This window comes from Brienomyrus brachyistius, chromosome 9 (genome assembly GCF_023856365.1).
Source record: "Brienomyrus brachyistius isolate T26 chromosome 9, BBRACH_0.4, whole genome shotgun sequence".
In the NCBI taxonomy this organism is placed as follows: domain Eukaryota; kingdom Metazoa; phylum Chordata; class Actinopteri; order Osteoglossiformes; family Mormyridae; genus Brienomyrus; species Brienomyrus brachyistius.
In genome coordinates, this window is record NC_064541.1 from 6,414,438 (window position 1) to 6,437,610 (window position 23,173).

The 23,173-nt window shown below is 39.7% G+C and overlaps 2 protein-coding genes across 4 annotated transcripts; one reads left to right on the forward strand and one right to left on the reverse strand.

Annotated features, from left to right (window-relative positions):
- The first annotated feature begins 229 nt into the window (after positions 1-229).
- Positions 230-5,003, forward strand: LOC125749261 (serum paraoxonase/arylesterase 2-like). The gene is made up of 9 exons (XM_049026339.1): positions 230-426; positions 915-985; positions 1,214-1,269; positions 1,506-1,671; positions 1,972-2,098; positions 2,365-2,565; positions 2,689-2,770; positions 3,638-3,766; positions 4,156-5,003. The coding sequence occupies exons 1-9, from the start codon at positions 350-352 to the stop codon at positions 4,315-4,317; spliced, it is 1,071 nt and encodes a 356-aa protein (XP_048882296.1). The 5' UTR covers positions 230-349; the 3' UTR covers positions 4,318-5,003.
- Positions 4,949-15,624, reverse strand: LOC125749262 (engulfment and cell motility protein 1-like). 3 transcript variants are annotated; one of them, XM_049026342.1, is made up of 8 exons: positions 15,406-15,624; positions 14,856-14,878; positions 10,472-10,628; positions 10,157-10,269; positions 7,214-7,321; positions 6,814-6,896; positions 5,896-5,982; positions 4,949-5,696 (listed from the first exon to the last, which is right to left on the reverse strand). In XM_049026342.1, exons 3-8 carry the CDS (start codon positions 10,504-10,506, stop codon positions 5,496-5,498), a joined length of 627 nt encoding a protein of 208 aa, XP_048882299.1. In that variant the 5' UTR covers positions 10,507-10,628; positions 14,856-14,878; positions 15,406-15,624; the 3' UTR covers positions 4,949-5,495. The 3 variants fall into 3 exon arrangements, with proteins under 3 accessions (XP_048882299.1, XP_048882298.1, XP_048882300.1); XM_049026341.1 differs by lacking the exon at positions 14,856-14,878; XM_049026343.1 differs by lacking the exons at positions 14,856-14,878; positions 15,406-15,624 and adding an exon at positions 11,944-13,643.
- Between the last annotated feature and the right edge of the window lie 7,549 nt (positions 15,625-23,173).

Consider the following 23,173-nt stretch of genomic DNA (forward strand, 5'->3'; position numbering starts at 1 on the left):
TGGCCCGAAGGATCAACTACTACCAGAGGACAACAGCTCAAACAAGCACCTAACACTTTTATTAGCAAATTAAATTCAGAATATGTTTTTTAGAAAAAAAGAACTTGTGATATTGTTTTATAAAAGAACCACGTTTCTTCTGGGTTTTTTGTTTGTTTTTTAAATACAACAATAAAAACAAATGTCCCGGATCATCTACCCAGACTTTTTAAGTCTTCCAAAGTAGTCTTACTGTTTTTTTCCCTTCTCTTGCTGACGAACTCCTGTCTTTGGGTAGCACCGCCTTTCTGTTTGAGGCACTAAATGTTGCCGCACACTTCCTCTGCCGCGCATATGAACTAGTGTTGAAATGGGGAAACTATTGATTGTATTTGCGCTTATTACAGTTTTCGTGGCATTTCTCGGAGAAAGAATCATCACTTTAAGGTGGGTTGGTTTTGCTTCTATCTCGGGTGTTTTTTTGCAGTCGCATTATTTTGCCGGATGTTTTCATCGCGAATAACCAATTATTCTGGAAATAATCCTTGCTGGAAATGTTTTTCAATGTGTATATGGGTGGTTCCATTTATTTAAAAAGTGCCGACTTTTCAGGTCTGGTTTACTATTCATTTACTAAGGTCAAGTTAAACAAAGTCCCCTTATAAAAGAAAAAAAAAAAGTACAATTTCATCGTTTTTTTTCCCCCAAATAATTGTATAATTGTTCGTACATTTAACTAAAAATAGGCTAAATGTTATGTAACTAATTTGCCAGCCGTATGACACACTGACTTTTGCAATCAGTCATTAAGCTTTGAGTGCGTGCTAAAGTTTAAAGTCTTAAAATCAGTCCTGCATTTGCTGCTCGTTTACAAATTGTGCCTAACGCGCGTCTTTGAGTCATAATATTTAAAGACATTTGTTCCTCTTTTACAGAAAAGTATGTTTAGCTTCCAGAGAAGTTATTCCGAATCATCTGCCCAACTGTCGCCACCTTAAAGGCCTTGGTACGTTGCATAAAAAATAAACTAAAAGTTACGGTGGATAATCAAAGTAATTCGTCTCCAGATAAGCACGTAAGCGTTTACTAAGGTAGTTAACGAGTGAGAAACCAGTGTCCTCGTGCCACTGGTAGAATGGGTCCTATGAAGAGATGGCATGTCCGATATTTGGGGCAGGGATTATTCAGATTTATGATTCGCTCCACGACAACATTGTTGTTTTATTTTTGTTAGAATATGGATCAGAGGACATAACGGTGCTTCCACACGGCCTTGCAATTATAAGTACAGTAAGTGCCCCCCCCCCCAAAAAAAAGCATCACTAGAAATTAATGTAAATTTTGGTATCCCACCTCGCCAATAGTTTGATGAAACTGCATATTGATTATAATGGTTATGAGTGAATTTTGATATATGCTCCTTATAGGATAGTAGTATTATAAAATACTGTTACTATATATGCATTCAGAAGTAAATACATACATATATATGAGATTTACTTCTGTCGTTCAATTTTATTGAGCAGGGATTGAAGTATCCAGGCGTGATGTTTTCTCCCGATTCCCCGGGGAAGATATACACGGTCGACCTGCATGATCCACGTCTGAAACCAGTGGAACTAAAGATTGCAGGAGCCTTTGACGTACACTCTTTCAACCCTCACGGAATTGGTGTTTATATTGATGAGAAGGGTAATATAACTAATATCTTTTGAGTTGTTCTCTATTTCTAGTTAGAGAATGTATACTTATAGGCTTAAATTGAAAATATAACTTGCTAAAAAATTTATTGCATAGATATCAGGCAAAGTGAAAAACAATTTATCATAGAAGAGCAAAATTATTAAATCGTGGTAAATTGTGTTTTTATCGAAGTTTTTTTCGTCTCATCTGTGAAATGCTGCTGCGATACTGAGTACGGACACAAGGTGGCGGCAGTGTATAGTATATAGGAGTGTTTGTCATTATCCATCGTTTCTAATCTCTTTCCAGATCACTCGGTCTACTTATTCGTTGTTAATCACCCTCGAGACAACAGCCAAGTGGAAGTTTTTCGATTTGTGGAGGAGGACAATTCGATTGTGCATCTGAATACTATTCAGCATGAATTGCTTTATAGGTTTGTGTTACCGGTTAGAGAGACTAAATGACTTAAAATTCAAACAATTGAAATAGTTGGATAATTGGAACTAATTATCTCGTTCAGCTGTGCCACCAGTAAAACTCTCTAGAAAGCTAATAATGATAGTTTAAACATCCTGTTATTAAAATGGCCATTTCAAAGCCCATAGCAGCAAGTACTAGATATACAGTAGATAAAATAGTAATCCTTTATACATTTGCAGTTTCACATTTGTTACACGCCTGCTTGTCCATGTTTTGCAGTGTGAATGACGTTGTTCCGGTGGGTGCAGATAGATTCTATGCAACAAACGACCATTATTTTTCCAACGCCATAATGAAACGTCTAGAGCCTGTGATTGGGCGACCCTGGACTAATGTTGTCTACTACAGTCCTGATGAGGTCAAAGTTGTGGCTGAGGGATTTTTTATGGCCAATGGTATCAACAGCTCTCCTGATAAGAGGTTTGTCTTAAATGGATTCTTAAGTCTTAGTTTGTTTGGATCATTTAAAGGAATTTCGTTTTAACATAACACTGATATAAATGCAGTCACAAGTTATTTTCATCTCATTTATTTTATTTTCAGGCATATATATGTGGCTGATATCTTCGACCACAAAATTTACGTCATGGCAATTCAAGAGAACAAAAACCTTACTGTGATAAAGGTAAAACTTCACTTTATTCAAATACTTAACTGTTGAGAAATTAAAAAAAAAAAAAACTTCTGTTTTTATGTGTGTTTGTATGTGTCACCTTGTTGTGAATCTCCACTGGCGACTAGTTTCCTCATGCAAGCAGTTAGGTAAATTGGTGTGTCTTAATTACCAGTGGGGTTAGGGTTGCATGTGTGAGTCAGTCGCATGACAAACATCCCATTCAGGGTGTGCTCATGCCTTGTGCTTTATGCTGTGAGGTACCCTCCTGATCCGACGAGTTGTAAGCAATTGGATGGATGGATGGATGGAAAAAATTGATGCTTTCCAATATCCTCTAGATCAGGGGTGTCAAATCCCAGTCCTGGAGGGTCAGAGCCCTGCGTATTTAACGCACCCGATTCATCTCCTTACGTCTCTTTGTCCTAATTACTACACAGCTCTTGAGCTGAATCATTTGTGTTGGAACAGGGAAAGAACTAAGGTATTCTGTCACACTGGAGTTTGACACCTCTGCTCTAGATGAGTGTTTCCCAAGCCGGTCTTCAGGCACCCACAGTTATTGCTCCATCCGTGCACCCTACCAGACAGGCCACATTTTTACTCCCTCCCAGCTCCCCAAGAACCGAATTGGGAAACGCTGATCTAAATGATTTGATTGGCTAACATTTCGGACATTATGTAATTTAAAAATATCTGGTACTGAACTACAATGCAAGTTTCAGAACTTCATTGGAAAACACTAATGCTGCTATATAATGTGTTGGAAGCAATGCATGTTAATAAGAATCTGTAGCGGAAGTGTACCTGAGAACTTGCGTTGCTTTAAGCATGTGTGAACCACATTAACTTTACTTGACCTTTATTCCGTTTAATAAGTCGGTGGATGCTGGATCGTTGTGCGACAACGTCGAGGTGGACCTGGACACAGGCGATCTGTGGCTGGGGTGTTTCCCTAACGGCTGGAAGATGCTGCATTACGACCCCGAGGATCCACCTGGATGTGAGGTCAGTGTGTCCAATTGGCTGCATGAGATGGATCTCGCCTAAGTGCATGTGTATGAACCAGTTTGCCTTTTACCCATCTACATGGAATATGCGACCTGCAGATAATGGTTTAAATCTTTTTCTTTTTTGTCAGCTCTACCTTTTTTTTCAGCTTTTAAATTTTTTATTCACTTTTGTTGCTTTTTAAAAGTTCTGTAATTTCACAGAAAGTGGCAAATGTATAATTTCTTTTGGGGGGAATTCTGGATAAACTCCCTCAAAGGAAATAATCTGTTTAGTATGTGGTGTCTGTTTTCCTACTCAAGCTGTTAGCATAACTATGTCTGTACTGTGTTGATTTGCATATTTAAAGCAACACGCACATCCTGTGTGTCCATGTCTGTCCTCAGGTGATTCAAATCCAGAATGTCCATTCAGAGAAGCCCATCGTGAAGCAGGTGTACTGCGATAACGGCAGCATTATTCAGGGATGCTCAGTCTCCGCCTTTTATAGAGACAAGCTCTTAATAGGAACTGTCTTTCACAAAACACTGGCCTGTGACATGAAGTAGTTCTGTGTGTGCATCACCCCCATAAGATGGAATATTAATGATCATAAGTGTGACCACTTAAAAAGAGGCTGTGAATTACTAAATGTGTGCATTCCTTCAAAGATGTTCTGCTTTTTGGTTTACAACAGAGCTACTCCATCATTGGTAAAAGAAAAGAATACAATGAAGGATCTTTTCAGCTAATAAGCACAGTAAATGCAGCTTTGGAAATTGTTCTCCAAATATGTCGTCTTGTTATATCAACATCCCAGCACTTTTGTAAAGAAATAATTTCACCAATCTTTCCTTATTTCAATTTACGAGTTTGCATGCATGTGCTGCTCATACACCCAGGATACTTTTCATATTGTTGATTGTTTGGAATAAGACAAAACCGTGTTATGTTTAATTTTTATACTACGGTCACGTGTGTTTTAATTGCAATATGCATTAATTTACAAAACAGAATGTTTGTTTTCCAGAGACTGTATTTGAAAACGCATTAATTTGAAATTCTTCTCTTTGCCCAATCATTAATTATTCTGTTTCTTAATGTGTTTCTTAATGTGACGTGTTTTTCCTATACTGCATTCCGAACAAATTGGATGTTTTAGTGCTATAAGCTGTTTGTAAATAAGTGAGTAGGCACCGGTTTCTGTGCAAACTGTTTAATGGTTTACATGAAATGAAAATTAGATTTAATCAGATCTGTGAGTCCTGAAGCTTCTATCCACTTTTCCTCTTTCAGGGGAAAAAAATACTGTTAATTTGGTATGTGAGGAAGAAAATCCTTCACCATGTTCTCTAAACATGTAAACAGGATCAGGGGCCTGTTTCATGAAGCAGGATTTCTTGCTTAGCCGGATAACTTTGGATTTAAGGTAGTCTGGGCTAAATATAGGTGAACAAAGAAAGTCTAGTTCAGACTAACTTAAGTTTGATAAGTTATCCGGCTAAGCAAGAAATCCTGCTTTGTGGAGTACCCCCCAGGTAACAGAAATGATATTGGTGCTGTTTTGATTCATGCCATGTGTGGCAGGAACATTTGGGACATGGTTAAGTAGCCATTTCAAACCTTATTCGATGCTTTGTATATAAGTGGAAAAGAATATGTGGGAAATTTTTTGCACATAATAGTAAAACTAAAAGTCAGGGGTTAATCTTCTGAAGTTACTTTGGGCTGAATGAGGAAAGGCCAGTTAGTTGCAGTCATAAACAAAGTTGTAGTCACTAGGTTCTTTGGGAATCGGAGGTGGAGCTTCAGGAATTTTGATGTTCTCAAGGTCCAAGAGGCGGAGCTTCATTTCCATGCTGAGCAGGATTTCCACGTCAGACTTGGTGAGGTCACTGGTCAGCTCCTTCCCCAGAAGAATGTTCAGCCCGTCTATCCACACACAGTACTGCAAGAGAGATTAAATGCTCATAAATGCTAGCTCGTTTAATTAGGGTGAAACACAGATACAAACTAAAGCTTTAAAGAAACCCAGTGCAGAGTCTTCTATTGAAAACACAGTTTCATGATGGTGCAGCTTTGATGCACATTTTCTCTGAAGGGTCGTATTGGTGAGGAATATGAAAATCATGCTGATTCATTCCTACCTCATGTTTATTGGGAGCGATGAAGTTCAGATATTCGTCTGAGTCATAAACGATGGAGAATGCCAGCTCCTGCGCCTCCTGCACCTCCTGCAGTGAGACAGTGGGCATGGAAAATACAGTTCAGAGCTCCTCTTCTGACATAGCGCTGCCCCCCCCCCAGCCTGGCTCCCTTTTGCTCAGCCCCAGCCCAGATTTCACACTCCAGATGGTACATGTGTCACCATCTAACCTGTTCCCCAAGCACATTCACCAGCTGAATATGCGGAGAGAGCAAGAGAAACCTCAGAATGCAGCCTCTCTCTCTCCACGGTCATTCCAGTGTCCTTCTCCACTTCGAAATTTCTGACTGTCTGACAGACTTAACTGGCCATCTGATCCCTGATTCGATCAATCGCTCTCTAGACAATAACCAGCTTGCTCAATCGGATGAAAAGTGTACAGCAGAGAAAAGAAATGGATCTATAGATTGGTATCTACCAGGAAGGTGGCATCACCTTCAAAGTAACACCTAAAATTACCATTGAAGGTAATTCATCAAGAATGATTTGAAACATTTACACGAGTCTGCCCTGACGCTAACTTCAAAGGGAAATACAGAATTTATGCATCTTAAACATAACAAATGTACTAATTATAATTTAGTTGTTAAATACTTTATTGATAACGCACTCATGGTATGGTTTTGCAGTGCAATTAAACACCCTGTCTGGCCATTAATTGTCTTCTGTTAATTAAGCTAAAATAAAACGGTGCTGACTTGTGTGGGTGTCATAGACACAAGTAATTCTGGCTAAAAGTAGAGCTTTAAATATCTGAGCAGGTTTTGTGTGGCGGCGCCAGTAAAATCCGCCAAGCTGAAGAGACAGACGTCACACCCACACAGAAGCAGTGGACACGACAAGGCGGCTGATATTTCACCTTATTCTGCCTGAGAGCTCCTTTCTCCTTCACGTGAGGGCAGTCTTTTCCGGTTAAAACTGCTTTAATGTCAGACACCTGTACTGTAGGACGTGGGGAGTGTCAAGTTGGGGGGGGGGGAATCAACAAGCAAAACACGTATAAATGACATGACATACGGCGAAACTACATGTGCTTTGTGATCGGATGTAACCGATTTGTGTTGCTATGCTTAGGGCTCTTGCCGTTTGCTGCTTTGGTTCAGTGGAACGCTACTTTCGTTTTTCCAGTAGTGTGCTGAGCTGGAACAAAGCCCAAACAGGCTGTGGAGGGAGCTTGGAAAGTCTTGTTTGCTTGTTTTAGGAGCCTGGACCAAGACTTTGACTGTATGATGTTTCGTCTTCCTTAGTGTGCCTCTTACTCTTCTCCTGCAGCGATTCGTAAGACACGGCTCCCTGATTGGCCTCCTCCAGGTCTCCGTAGTGCAGGACCTTGTGATTGGCTGACAGCCGACAGCACCAGAACCTGTCTGTGAGAGAAGATGCAACATCCAGATGTAACCAGCTGCGTGGGTTGCTTCAGTCAGGGACATTTAAGAATGGAATAAACCCAAGTCGAGCTTTAAAGTGGGATGGTTTACTGGACACTGTGGCAGATGGGTTAAATCTACTGGTCTGTGCACATTAATCTTGGAAATATCAGACATGCCAAAGGCTTTCTTGGCATTAAGCGCACACTTCAAAGCCATCCCAATCAAAAAACGGCCGAGAACAGGCATGGCAGAAAACTAGCAAAATGTGAGGATCAGAGCATTATGCGCTAAAATGTATTTATGTAACACACAAAATCCCTAAAACAAAAAGGAAATCCTGTGGACTGGTATCCCTAATCTCGCATGCTTCAAAAGGAGCTTTATCTGAGATTAAATTATCTGACTTCTATCTTACTCAAAAATCCATTGCTGTCATAAACAGTAGTGTGAAATGACCCGATTTCTCATTTTCATTGTTCTTTCCCCACATTTTCCACTGTAAATGTACTCAAATCTTTATGGATTGCAGTAACACAGATGCCGCTTGAGAATTGACTTGTTTTTGGTGTATTAGCTAATCAATATGAACTTCAGACACAACAATTAATACCTCATAAGTTAACTTGAACCCCGACATGCAATACATTTATTTGAATTCTGGTGAATTCAAACGTTTCGGCCATCATTGCTGAATAATCTAAGTAACTTCAGTCAATGACAACAGAATGAAGTGTTCTAGGTGTAAAACAGCTCATGACTAAATTAAACAGAAGCGAAAAACTAAGCTGCAGGGGCACATAGGAAAAAGGTTTGCACAAAATAAATATTGTTGTGTATTTTTTGTTCACGTATGTTGTATTCAGTTGTCTATTTTAATCATCAGACTGTCAAAAATATGCAAAAATAATCAGGGTTTTGCACGTTTTTCCTTAGTATTAGGAATACTAGTCTGAATTACTAATGAGATCATTAATGAAATGAGCTAAAAATGTTAAGATAATACACAATGCCGGTTTTGTTGAAACCGATTCACTCGTGTATGTGGGTGGTCACCTTTATGACTGGCCCCATTTAATTAATAATGTTTTATAATTCCTATTACGGTACGTAGAACAGGAAAAAGACAGATTGCATTATTCTTTGTTGAAACTAACAAGAGGGCTGACAAACCAAGCGGGCTCTTATGTAAGAAACACACATTACACTTCACACGTACTGCATGCTAAATCGGTTCAGTAAATACTGGCCATATTATAATGGTAACAATTCCAGTTTGGAAAGAAAAATTAAACTAAGCTGTGGTCGGAGGAAGGATTCCCCCAGAAAATTTGAAAGGTCATTGTTTACTAACAAACTATACCAACATTTAAGTGGGACCTCAAGAGATCATTTGTACTAGTGTAATATACTAAGAGGGCAGACAGCAGGCAGTTTATGAGTATGTAATGCCCACTGGGGGGCCACCCAAAAATAATGTAGTAACAAAAATCACCCTAGGATGCAAAAAAAATATGTAATAGTTACATTATTGCACCCTAGGACGCAAAAAAAATGATGTAATAGTCACATTATTGCAACCTAAGATGCAAAAAATTATGTAATAGTAACATTATTGCACCCTAGGATGCAAAAAAAGAATGATCTTGGGTCCAGCTGTGGGATTTGCTCTGCCGTCGATGCTGTAAATGCGGCATCATCAGCATTGTTCTCTGGGTGACGATATTAGGCTTTGAGGTTAGTCTGCATTCTTTTCTTGAACAGCACATGGTTAGAGAGGCATGCGTTGGAATAATCAAAACTACCATCTGATAAACTTCATTAGCATAATATACAACAAAGGAAAGCCCAGCATTTCTCAATAGAAAAGAGGACAGTATTATTGCAGAATAATAGTGTCCTTTGATTTTTTATTTTTTTTGCACATTCCAAGGAGAGTTTAGAACAGCTCTCGGATGAGGACAGAGAAAACAATGTTGTACTGATTTTTCAACAATTACAAGTGATTTGAAGATTTCAAAATGACAGGGATATTCCCCGTGACATTATTTAAATGCACTTGATTGTAGATATAAAGATAAATAAATAACACAAATTAACAAAAGTAACAAAAAGAACCTGAAAAATACCTAAGTCTCGAAACTTTGAAGAGGATAGTATTCCAAAAAAATGCGTAAACAATGCCACACATGCTACAGTTGACTGTGAATATAGGTTTACTTTGATGGAACTCATATCACTACGAACCAGGTCAAAAAGTATGTGCAAAATTGTGAATTATAAAAAAATCATTGGACTGGACTGTTAACCATCAACCCACACATAGTTGATAAATGTACAGACTGTTAGTTAACAGATCAACTGTCATTTAAATTTTAACTGACTATGCAAACTCCTTACCTCAAGCAACCAATCCAAGAATGGATTACAGGTCCAAGAAAGGTTTACAGTGGTAACAATAAAGAAAATTTGTGAGTAACAATTAAACCTTTTATGATACAGATGGTTTCGGCTAACTGGTTAAATGCTTCTGTTTTATGTCATTGTTTGTGTGTTTATTTGGTTTGTTTTTTAGATGTTTTAAAGGGACACAGCGTAAGTATAGATTCGGTGTCTAGTATTTGTCAATAATATGTCACAGACCCGCAGTTGTAACTTACGGCTGCAGGTTCGAGTCACAGGAGGGCCCCTGCACTTGTACCCTTGAACAAGGTTCTTTTTGCACAAATGACTTGATTAAAAATGTCTGTCTCTATTAAAATGGCAAACGGGGTGTTGTGTGTTGGGAGAGCAATGAAACAGTGATGATGGAGCGTTAAAAGGCAGAGCTGTCACCTTGCCGACGTCGGGAGCTGGCCTTCCTGAAGCAGGTGCCTTCACAGAGACGCTGGAGTCTCTGCTGTTTGACCAGCTCCATGACCTCTGGCTGGATCCTCTCCTGCAGTTCCCTGGGTGGACATGAGTCATGAGTTAACGCCGGACTACCGCATCTGTGCCACGTTTAACGGTGCGTCTTCTGTCCTTTATATTGTGAATCAATTACCACTGAAATGTTCAAGGCTTGACTTACTAAAACTTGCTATAACTTGTGACTTCAAAGCACACAATCAGGTGGCATCCCTCTGTCCACCTCAGAACAGAGGCCCTTACACAATAGGATGCGAATGCACATCTTCGTTGCTCATCCTTTCTGACTGGCGGATCCTTAGGACCACGGAGTAGTTCAGATTCTCCTCTTGGGCTGCTCCAGGGGGTCAGGCTTGACTGGCAGTGCTGGCATGTTCCGCTTCCTCCGTGTCTGTATCACCTGAGTAGAGAAAAGCAGCTCTTGCTAAGGTAACAGAACAAAGCATTTCTTTTTGGCGCTGGCTCTCAATTTATAACAGCTACAGAAATATAATAATTGGTTATAATGAAAGGAATCAGAATAGTCTTCAGCAGAATATGTTTGTGGGGAAGAGTATTATATGAGAGTATTATGTGAGAGTATTATACGAGAGTATTATACGAGAGTATTATATGAGAGTATTATTTGAGAGTATTATGAAGACTTTCCTTACATCACTTCTCTTACAGCTCAAAAAACATACATGGCCAAAAAAATGAAGTGAGATATTCTTCAGGGGCTCAACAACTCTATGAAAACTGCTGTGGCTCAGAGTCCTGCGTGATTCATCAAGCCGGCAGGATTTTTAGGCACTCTGTGCTGTTCATGGGTCCAGTGGGGGAAGGGAATGTCTATGCGACATGTGGGAGCAGGAAATAGGACAGCCGGGGAAGGTCTCATCACCCTTTATCCAATCAGAGACATTAGGGCGACAATGTGAGGCCAATAAAGGGTGCAAAAGGTGGAATCAAGGCCAACAGTGCAAGATGGACCCGTTCTCACGTGTCACATGGGCTGCATAGTGTTTACATCACAGTTGTGACATAAGTTAACTAATCTACTAGAAGACTGGCATTTCATATGCTTATAGGATGTCACATAGGTTAAATATCACTACTTTTTTCTCAACTAGCAAGCATGGTCATCATAATTATTACTGGCATGCATGGTGACGTGTCCAGTTACCCGGAGCGGCCAAGGTACATAAGCCATTCAAACATGAATCTACAATCCCCATATATACACAACACCATAAGGGACAGGCCCACAGAATACAAACAGCTGCATGCATATAATTATTCAATGGGTGCAATAAGAGAGTAAAAGTAAATATCAGAATATTGTAGCATAGAAAGATTATTTTTCTATTTAATAAAGTTAAATAAGACTAAAGTTAGTAAAATGCTTTGTCAAGCATGCAATACATTTGCATTTATTTATTTGGCAGGCACATAAACGTGAGGCTATAATACAATACAGATGTCAACGAGGAAACTGTGGCACCGGTACTGCTATGTTAGGCTACAGTGAATAGTTACCAGTGCAACACAGCTGCACCAGTAACTACACACTCGCACACACGCAAAACAAAAGCGGGAACTGACTAGGTGAATTAGATGTGGCTGCATCCAAGCTGTGTAAATATCTATAATAGAAAATTCTGGGTAAAAAAATAGCAGGTGGTTGTACATGCATGGCCAGTGATCGGTCCCTTCCTGAGGCAGGCATGTCTCACCCTACAGCCAGTAATGACGCCTGTCCTCGGAGAGACTGGATCCCGAGGGTGCTATCGGGTAAATGAGACACATTTGCAGGCTGGGAAGGAATAAATGGTTAGGTTTGATTAACAGTGCCTTTTTTTAGCGTTACGTGAAGCTGCATATTCCGTTACAATGTAAACGTATTTGTGGGAAAGCTGGTGATTAATAAACATATGTTTATCCAATTTTAAATAATGTTTCAGTGAGAAGTGTTTCTAATAAAGGTCTAAAATTTATAGTTTAACTGTGCAATATGGTCATATTTTATGTGCAGTATCTGCTTTGGTGAAGAATATAGATGATGGTAATTCAGTGTGAAATTTAAAACCGTTTCGAATTACATGGTGCAAACATTGGGATCACGCCTGGCTATGTGGAGGGGGTACCGGTAATATAAAAACACAAAATCGTTGGGGATATTTTTCTTTTAGGTTAAACAATTTTGACTCAATATCAGTATATCAGTCTACGTCTTTGTTCGCTTTCGCGTTTCCTCGCTCGTCTAACGATTCATCCAGAAAAGCTACATTTTCGACTGGTTATAAAACGAAATATTGCCCGATTAAGCGCCCTTCTCATTATTACTGCAGTCTCCTTTCTATATATTGCATGTATAACAATACATAATATAAGATATACACAATGTAGCACAACATATAAAATGTTACCAATTATCTTGATCATTAGAAAAAACCCCCCAATGGGCTAATCTCATAAACTCGTGTGGCTAACAGCACCTTTCATGCACATCTAGATGTGCGTAAAAAGAAAAATACGACACTATACAGTCTGCTTGCAGAGAAATGGCAGCCTGAAAAATAGCTTTGTGATGCTTCGGCGACAGTCAGACTGTTTTTTGCCGTCTAGGCTGCTACTCTTAAGAAACAGAGAATGCAGATAAAATCACCTTTACTAAACTTTGTTTTGGGCAAGGCAGAAAAAAAAATGTAACAGAGTATTGATTTGTGTCTTGGTGAAGGTGCATTTTATACCCATTAAAGGATATTTCTGAGTTCATACGATGTTCATTCAAGCTAAATATCTAAACATCGTAGATTAACAAAATATGATTTACTATATTTTATTATTAATAATCTCGATGCATTTTCCTGCAGACCGTGACTATCCTGAGACCGTCCTGAATACTGAATACATGCACAGCTGTCTGGACAGATACTCTCTTCCAGTGCGCTGCTCACAGATTTCCTGCCAATTCAATACAAATTAAGTGCAGGCTCCTTGCAAGACAGAGTCTGTTCAGTGAAATGAAACAGCCCCTGAAACATAAAAATGCGATACTTAGACCGGAGGGCAGCTCTTTCCCCGTAAGAGAATCCGTGAAAATCCCTGCGATGTATCTGAAAGGGCCGTCAGACTTGGTAACCAGCAAATTTAAGGAACCATGGAATCATGGACCACTGCTTGCACAGAGGACGCCTTGTTAAAGCCCTAACGACAAACATTGTGAGATGTTGACAAGAAGCCTGTTCTTAGCATGGCTTTGCTCCTCACCAATTATTACACATGAGCATTCACACAACCACAGACGAACATTACAAATATATCTAACGGAACTTCAGTGTTGCTTCCTGAAAAAAAAAAAAAAAAAACAACAACAACCGCGTTTTTAAACAAGGATATTGTTTACAGGGGATTTAAGCGGTTATATAAAATGTGAATCATGGAACATTACAATAGGTAAAGTAATATTTATCATGCATTAATGCTGTACTAGCACATAGAGTACCAGCATTAAGCACTGGTACATGATTTTCAACATCAAATGCATTAATGGAATAAAAGGCAGAGTTCAAGAAAATAATGCTTATCTTAACAGGCTTGTCCTTTGGTCCAATAGCTTGCAATACCACAAGAATAGCAACTCAAATGACGGCCACAAGCCAAGATTCACTGTCCCTCGGCCATCATGCAGTCCTGGCAAACACAGGCCCAACAGGATTCCGCACGGCGTGTTTTGCAGGAATTGCTACAAATCTTTTCATACCACTTTTAAAAACAAATTTGATCTGATCCTTTCCTACTTAACATTCTGTTCAAATATATTTAAATGATGATTATAATATATAGCACACTTGTGATTTGTTGGGTCAAAATATCTACAGCCCACATTATAAATGCAACAGCAGTTTGTAACTGAGGACACCTAAGCAGTAATTCATAAATAAAAATCAAGATTTTTATTATGGATGTCAGGATATTAATAATAATACTATTCCAATAATATGCTTGCAAAAATACAAGCTCATAATTGACATATATGTTAAATCATGCACGGGCAGTCTTATCCAGGAAGGACCGTTGGATATGTGGGTTTTCAAAGCAACCCCCTATTTAGTTGCTAATTAAAGAACTGATCGGCTGAAGAGTCCTCACACCTGGGTGTGAACAGGTGACCTAAGGGTTATCCCCCAAAAACTTGCATGCACCCCCCCTCCCCATGCTGAATCAGAATCTTTTGGTGTCATGACTTAAGAAAATGAAACATACAACTAAAAACCTAAATACGAAGATGGTAACTGATGAGCGGTTCTCTAACTCTGCTAATTGTTTAGTAGAGATGCAGCCCCGTACAGAATAATGCCCTCTTAGACCATAGAAAGGACAAGCCTCTGCCAGCATCAGTGCCATCAAACCAGCAACCCTGTCACAGTCAAAACACAGCTGATATTTATACAAATGACTCTCTCCAACAAAGCCAGATGGAAGAAAGACACGCGCACACAGCAGATCGATTATGACTCGGTTTTCCAGAGATTCGCTTCTTCTCTTGTTCGTTTTTCCCCCCATGAGGTTGTCACCATATGACCAGCAACATCATTACACACTTTTGTGCTTGGAGTAGCCTTGTAGCAACTAATATACTGACCTCCTGGTACTGCTGCACAACTTCTGCCGTTGTAGGAGAAGCGGCGGCAACAGAGAGCATTTTGCAGGGATAAATAACCGTTTGATATATTTGTCTTTTTCTAAATGTTCATATATAAATAATGGAAAACACACATCTGGATGTAAAAAATCATTGATGTAATATATTCTGCACATAATGGCTTACATACTGAGTTTTTTGACAGAAGAAAATGATAAAGAAATTAAGAACAATACACTGTTATCATGATTTTTATTATTAATAATAATAATAATAATAATAATGATGATAATAATAATAATAAGAAGAATACCCTGACAAATTACTTCAAAGAATGATAGCACATTAGTAGGAAAGAAACAGATATTTTTAAATAATCTATTAATATGCTTTTTATTTTTTACAAAGCATACATCTGCCTAGTCTGCTTTAATGACGCGCTGAGGTTACAATAAACCCTTTTTTTTCATTTGAAAAAATAACGCCTAACCAAAGCACAACGTTCCCATAGGAACCCTTTTTATTCCACATAAACGTATAATTTACTTACATGCAAACGTTACATCCATGTTTCACTCCTTTGCCCATGCAATAACATGTCTGTGCCAGTGGAGAAGAGGCAATAAAAGATCGTGACTCCAAGGGGTGAGGAAAGGACGAAAGCAGGCGGCAGATGGTTGAAGGCTGAGCTCTGTAGCAGAAATGGAGTTCAGTTTGGCCATGTGCAGTGAGCATCTCATTCACGCCCTCACTGGAGCATAACTGAAGGCTGGAGAATGAGCGTGGGGCTTTGCTTATGTTTATAAGAACACCGAAGTCTGATTGGACGTGTGCCTCGGTGACACTGCCCAATCGTGGACAGCCTGGGGGATCACGTGACCCAATGCTGAAAGCAGGGGTGATGAGGGGATGAGGAGATGTTCACCGTTCTAAGGCAGGTTTCCTGTTTGAGCTCAACCCTTGTACCAATCCGCCATAACATTAAAACCACTGACAGGTGACATGAATAACATTCATTATCTCTTTGCAATTGTATATTAAGCAAATGAAAATCAGTTCTTCAAATGGATGTGTTGGAAGCAGGAAAAATATGCAAGTGTAAGGATCTGAGCGACTATGACAAGGGGCAAATTGTAATGGCTAGACAACACGATCAGAACATCTCCAAAATGGCAGGTCTTGTGGGGTGTTCCCAGCATGCACCGGTCAGTACCTACCAAAAATGATCCAAGGAAAGGTAATTGGTAACCAAGCAATGCATTCAAGGGCGCGTAAGACTCACTGATGCATGTGGGGAACAAAGGCTATCGATGTTCTGCTGGGAAACCTTGGACCCTGGCATTCATGTGGACGTTACCCCCCACCTAAACATTGTTGCAGACCAAGAACACCCCTTCATGGCAACGGTATTCTCCAATGCCAATGGCTTCTTTCAGCAGCACATTGTACGCTGCTACACTGCAAAAAATGGTCAGAAATGGGTTGAGGAACATGAAGAAGAATTCAAAGTGTTGACTTGGCCTCTGAATTCCCAAGATCTCAGTCCAATCAAACCTCTGTGGGATGTGCTGGACAAACAAATCCGATCCATGGAGGTTCCACCTCATAACTGGCATGACTTAAAGCAGGGGTGGCCAATCTTATCTGCAAAGAGTTGGTGTGTGTGCAGGTTTTTGGGGTAAGCTTTAGGTCAGCTGTTCAAACCCAGGTGTGAGGCCTCTTCAGCCAATCAGTCCTCTAGTTAGTTATATAACTAGGGAGTTGCAGGGAAAATCCGCATATACACCGGCCCTTTGCAGACAAGATTGGCTACCCCTGACTTAAAGGATCTGCTCTTAACGTCTCGGTGCCAGAAAGCACAGGATACCTTCAGAGGTCTTGTGGAATCCATGCATCGACAGGTTAGAGCTGTTTTGGTGGCTTGAGGAGGACCTACACAACATCAGGTAGGTCGGTTTAACGTTATAGCTGATCAGTATATATACGTGCCATCTATGCAGGTGTATAAAATAGACATTTTCTAGGCGTGAACTTTAATGGTAATCAAGGCAAAACATCTCCTGCAGAGAGAAGTGTTACTGCTGCACATACTGCTGCAAAAACTCACAACCCCACCAGGCGCACCGTCTTATTAAGCAAGAGCAAGAAAGCAATGATTATAATTCAGTCGCCATGGAAACCTGTTACATGCGGCCCATTAGATTTTGCCTACTAAAATCAGAGCAGGAATTACCTGTACCTGCCACGTCTATCCCAGTGCAAAGAAATCACAAAAATATACATCACAGCTACTAATTATGCAAGCTTGACAAGAAAATGGAAGGTATTGGAAGAAGCTGAAATGACTACTGAGAAGCAAATTATCACTACATGATTATATGATGCCATGAGTGTCATGTATGAAAGAGGACGATTCATGCGCTGCCACTGAAGGGGATTATATTATGTACATAAGCGAGCAAATACAATGAACTGAAACATTAACACTGGAAACTTCTACAACCACACTAATGACCAAATTGGGGAATCAGGTATTTATATATACGTCATAGCCGTCGTCATATTATCCAGCTGAATTAATAAAGTAGTTAAACCAGAATTTCAGAGACACGCATAATCATTCGTTTTTTCTTCCATTTACCTCCATATCACAACTTTTTTCCGTGATCTCGAGATAAATCACTAGTAAATTTTCTCCCGGTTTCCAGACGAAAATTAACTCATGATCTCGAGATAGCGACTGTTGTTATCTCGAGATCACAGCTTATTTTCACCCATGATGTCGCCACTAGCATCTTACTTGCAATCATCATTATGGACCAACTCATCCGATTTTACTTTGATCATAAACTGTCACTGGCAGGAAGAGCAGTATGTCTTCAGCACTCTACAATAATCATGTTAGTGTTTGTCACTCGAGAAAAAGAAGACACTGAATCACAGCTTTGAATTAACTTTCCAATAAAGGGGAACATTACAATGAAATGACGTTGAGTAATCGAGAATGCATAATTACAGACTGCTAAGTAATGAATTATTACTCACTAGATCTCCACTAGAGAGTTAAGGGAACTAATGGGCAGAAACAATACATTTTGGGTAAGACTTAAGGCCGATTAGCTCCTTTGTTACACCGTTCAAACAAGGGGTTTCTATCAATAGCACAGTGCTGTGTGCTGGTGCTGTTATCCATGTCAGCACATAGAAAATCAAAAAATAAAAGTCGTGATCTCGATATAACTTATAATTTGTATAGATTACGAAGAAAAATAAGTCGGGAAGAAAAGAACGACGATGAGTGTCTGGGTTTCGGTAAAAACAACTTAGTCCTGTAGTTCTAGATTAAAGAAAGCAAAAGGCAAATTTCAATTTATGCGAAACGATATAACAGCACTTTTCCACTGGCAGACAGGAACCGACCCATACCGTGGAGAGAGACTACTTACAGGCCGGTTCCAGACCGCTTCGGTTTTCCACTGCAGAAGGGTCGGCTCGGTGAAGGCATTGCCGGGTTATAGCGTCAGCGACATAAAACCCAAGAGACGGTTATTTACTGATCACATGATGTACATTACGATTTACTGTGTGCAATTATTATTATTAATAGTAGTAGTAGTATTATTACTATGTGCTAATTTCAGCTAGCAAGTCTGTGAGAATCACTGTGTTATGGAAGTATCAAACGCTAGCAGAATTATCATTCGCTTGCTTAAATTTTGATTATGAATCCATTTCGCTCAGCTGTACTATACCCTTTAATGTTTTAACAATTTTAAAAAAAATTAGTTTTAATTACTATATCGTCGTTGAATATCTATGTAGGCAAAAACTGGGCTATTTTTGGCTCTTTTTTGAGCTTTATAGATTTGATATATACGTTGATTTGTGTTTACATATACTTGTGAATGTTCTTTGACAGCATCAGAGTTAATTTAAACCAAAGCATATAGATCATTTTGTGTCTTTGACAAGTCAGCATCGCACCAAAAAAAACAACCTCAGTCCTATCTTGGTAGATGTTTAGAGGACCTCAGTCCATCCACCACATCTAGCAGTGGGCCAGAAGTTATAGATTGTGCTTTAACTACATGCAGGATCATGAAGTAAAATTAGTTTATAAAATTAAACTGTTATTCTGGACCTCAACACTGCAATTCAAAGTTTATTGAATCAATGTATGATAATGTAATAATCGTACAATAATGAGCTTCTAGTGTGGAATCCTACTTGCAGTGTAATGTGATCTAAGGTCTCAGATGTACACTTTTAGAGAAGTCCTGATTGGCAGGGAATGGTTGGCCATGAAGACTTCGCCCTCAGTGCCTTCGCCCCGTCTGCGTTTTACGCTGATTTTTCAATTGTTCCCTTACTCATCATCTCAGACATTTTCCTTAGGGAGGACCCCTCCCACTTGTCCTGTCTCACCCCTCATCCATCCATTATCCTAAAGCCTTCTCTGCAGAAAAATCTTCTGCACACTGGCTGTGCGCACCGCAAGTAGACAGCAGGCTTACCTTCACAAAGGATTCACCTCATCTTCATCTTTTGTGCCAAGTCAATCTAGAGCCATCTTACCACGAGTTTAACCATAGTCAACAAGGAAACAACCCACCTTGCATACAGCTCTGAATTCCGGCAAACATGCAGATGACATTTCTCCCAAATGTCCTGTCTGGGTCTTCAGGCTACTCAGTGGCATTTTCAGAGTAAAATGAAACAGCTCTTCAAAATACATAATAACAATGTTTCACAGTATAATGCCTTAAAGCTACAGCAGAATAACTTGCCAAATGAAACACCCTGACAGTCACTTCAGCATACACTTCATCAAGGCTCCTGTGAAATTAGTGATGAACCGTCCCAGACATGATGATGAACTGTGACTGGATAAGCAGTATTACATGTGTGTGTGTGTTTGTGTGTGTCAAACAGGCAAGAGTTCTGCTGTTGGCGTTGGAGACTCCATAACAGCAATAATCATAATAGTGTTTCACTTACATGAATCTTCTCATTCAGACGTGGCTCAACTCTTTAAGGTGCTCAGAGTTTATTGAGGAGACAGACATGGATGCAGGAGAAATCATGAAAGAATTTAGATTAGATGGCAGTTGTCATGTTAATGGAAAATGAGACCCTGGACAAATACGAATTAGGGAAAGGGGGGGGGTGGTTATCTTGGGGGGGGGGGGGTTGTACTTAGAATAATTTAATGGCATAATAAAAAATGCAGAAAAAATCTAATGGTTCTGTACCAACAAGTGTTGTCTTTGATCTTTTTCTTTCATTGTCTTTATTTCATAATTATACAAATGGGAAAAAGACATATATATTTGAATAAATTTCAATATATATGGTTCTTTGTGGGATTCAAGCAGCTCCTGAAACAAGCAGAAGAAGCACATTATTTTCAAAAATACTCTTGCAGTGTCGGCCCTGAGCCCAGTGGAATAGCGGCTCTGGGTTCCACACTCCTACACATGCTGAATATAAACACGCTGTGAAAACCGATTAGAGCACGAGGCAAGATTACATGCCTGTGCTTTTGCGTTTTCACCACGTCCAGGCGGCTCTCCCCCATCCTCCAGTGGGAGAGGAAAGCATTCCACCGAATCTGAGCTCCATCTCAGTGTCATGCCACCGATTTTATTATTTTGTAACTCAGAGATTACATATTGTGGCTCATTATCCCATTAAATATGTGTTACTTTGTAAAATATGTGTAACATTTGTGAAACCCGTAGTGCTGACAGAGCTGAAGATGAACACGTAATGCAGGTCTGGTAAAAAAAATTTAAATAAGCAGTACACAAAGCCAAAAGACAAGGTTGGGTTTGGCCATTTATAGACCTATTGCAATTGCTTTGTTTTCCGTGTTATCTTCCACAGTGTGTGCCACTTGTCATATTACATCCTACGTAATTAACTGAAGTTACAAAAGGCGGAGGATGAGATAACTGAGCTACTGCCTGGTGGGTCACTACATGTTGGAGACATTTCAAGTAGAAACTGTGTCAGCTGAAACCTGTCGAGACCTGGTGTCTAACGCAGCAGCGACACCTAGAGGGGGCAGAATGAACTAACATGGGAATTTTCCAGAGAAATAACACGATGAATGGAAATCAAAACGTGTCTGCCTGATTTTGTTTCATACGTGTGTGAATTTATTTCACAACAACGGATATAAATTTCTGGATGCAACCAATAGTTAGGGCTGCACTACTAAGACCTGAAAAATATCAGTGCTCTTCTGAAATTCTACAATAAGGACGCCATGTCTCTAGCAGCACGATGCATAAGGAGATTCGCATAACGTGGAATCCCATTGATTTCTGTTTGCAAAAGTAGACAGACGTTATACATGCACACGCCTTTTTAATGACCTTTCCTAAGATTTAATCAGTTAGAGGCTTGGGTGAAAACGTAGCAAAGGAATTATGCAGACTAAATAATACATTGCTCTCCTCAGACGAGCCGGACTGTGTTTACTCATATAATCAAAGCGGTAGCACTTTACTTGACGGGACACAAATGCTTAGTAATAAATGAATTACTACTGAAGTACAAATCATGAACAAAATCAAGAACAGATATAGTAGGAGATAAATATTTCACTTGTGTTATTCATGACTTGTTGCGTCAGTAGTTCCTTCAGTAGTCCACAAAGGTTTACAGAATTAACAGATATAGTAACAAATATAGTAACTACTTGAGATAAAACCTCACGATTCAATAATGATGAATTAACTTGCGATCAACATGAAACCATGTAACTAAGACTTAGTTTGTGGTTAATTAATGCACAAGTAATAGCATTATACTATATTATTTGTGCCCCGTCAAGTAGAGTTAGAAGCAAAGAAGCTACGCGAACGTATCGCGGCGAAACTCAGCAATACAGGTGGATGGGGGAATGGTGGGGACTTCGCAGGTGCTTTATGGTAATGATGACACACTTTGTTTGCAATGGCAGGGAATGCTGGCTCAGGAAAATGCTTGATGTGCTTGAAAGAAGCCGACAGCCGCAGCGCTGAGTAATAACCGCCGAAATGGAGAAGGACATGAAGAAGGATAGCGAAGGCGCTTTGGGAGCTGACACTGCATCCTTAAAACACACGCCTGGCTGTTTTTGACAGTGTAACCCTAAGCCCTCCGTGGAAGTAGTCTGCTGCAAAAAGATTAATGAGTCCAAACTCTCCGTTAGGTTCACGTCATTTTCTGGAAAGCTTCGATATCCTAGAAACTTCCATTCCTGTATACCTGAATGATTTGCTTTATGAATGAAAATGCTTTATGCCGTGTGTAGCGACATCGACACATGTAGATAGCATTAGGAAACTTCAGGGATAGCCATTGAATGCTATAGATTACCCACAATTTACACGGTAGCCTAGACTGGAGTGACATTTTTCAGACATGAAAAACCATAGCAGATAAAACGGGAAAGTATGTTAATCATGTCAGGACAGGTAGTCCCAAATATGCATTTGTGGGCCTAGAAAGGTTTACCATGTTTATTGTGTAAATATTGTTTTTTTAATCTATCCATCCATCTTTTGTCACCACTTACTCAGTACAGTGTCACGGCACAAGGCTGGCAGATACCCCGGACGGGGTTCCAGTCGATCATAGGGTACATGATTTCTATAATCAAGTCTAATTTCTAGTCTAAAATGTAGCTTAAGAATTTAAAAACAGGAAGGATGTGATATTTGTCCATGAACATGTTGTAGGAAACTACGTTATTTATTCTGTCTGAAAATTACTAGCAAACAAAAATCCTCAGTGCTTTACATCCATCCACTCATCAATCCATCTTCTACCCACTTATCCTGGTCAGGGTTGTCAGCCATTTTTTCCCTCTACTAAATGAAAGGATATAGAATTTAGAACACAAATACTATGTACCTCCCTCTGTAAGAAAGGTGATAATGGTGCACTTTTGTCACTCTGGGTAAATAACCCAGGTATTACCCCTGGTGACTGGGCTCAAAGGTTATTAAGTGTGTAGCAGTGTGGAGTTCTGGAGGGACAATGAGTCATGTGATGGTGGGGGGTGTTCTTTGTGTACAAGACTTGATGGTCCCAGCTGGTATAGTGCATTTCATGTGAATCATGCTGAATCAGCTAATCCTTCCTCTTTCAACCCACTGTATTGAAGTACAGGGTCATGGGTTCCAGAGCTTATGGGCACAAGGCAGGGAAGAACCCAGGATGGGACACCAACCTATTGTGGGACCCACTCACACCTACCGGCAATTTTTGGTAACTTCAATTGGAACGGAAACTTGAATCCAAGTCCCTGGGGTATGAGATAACAG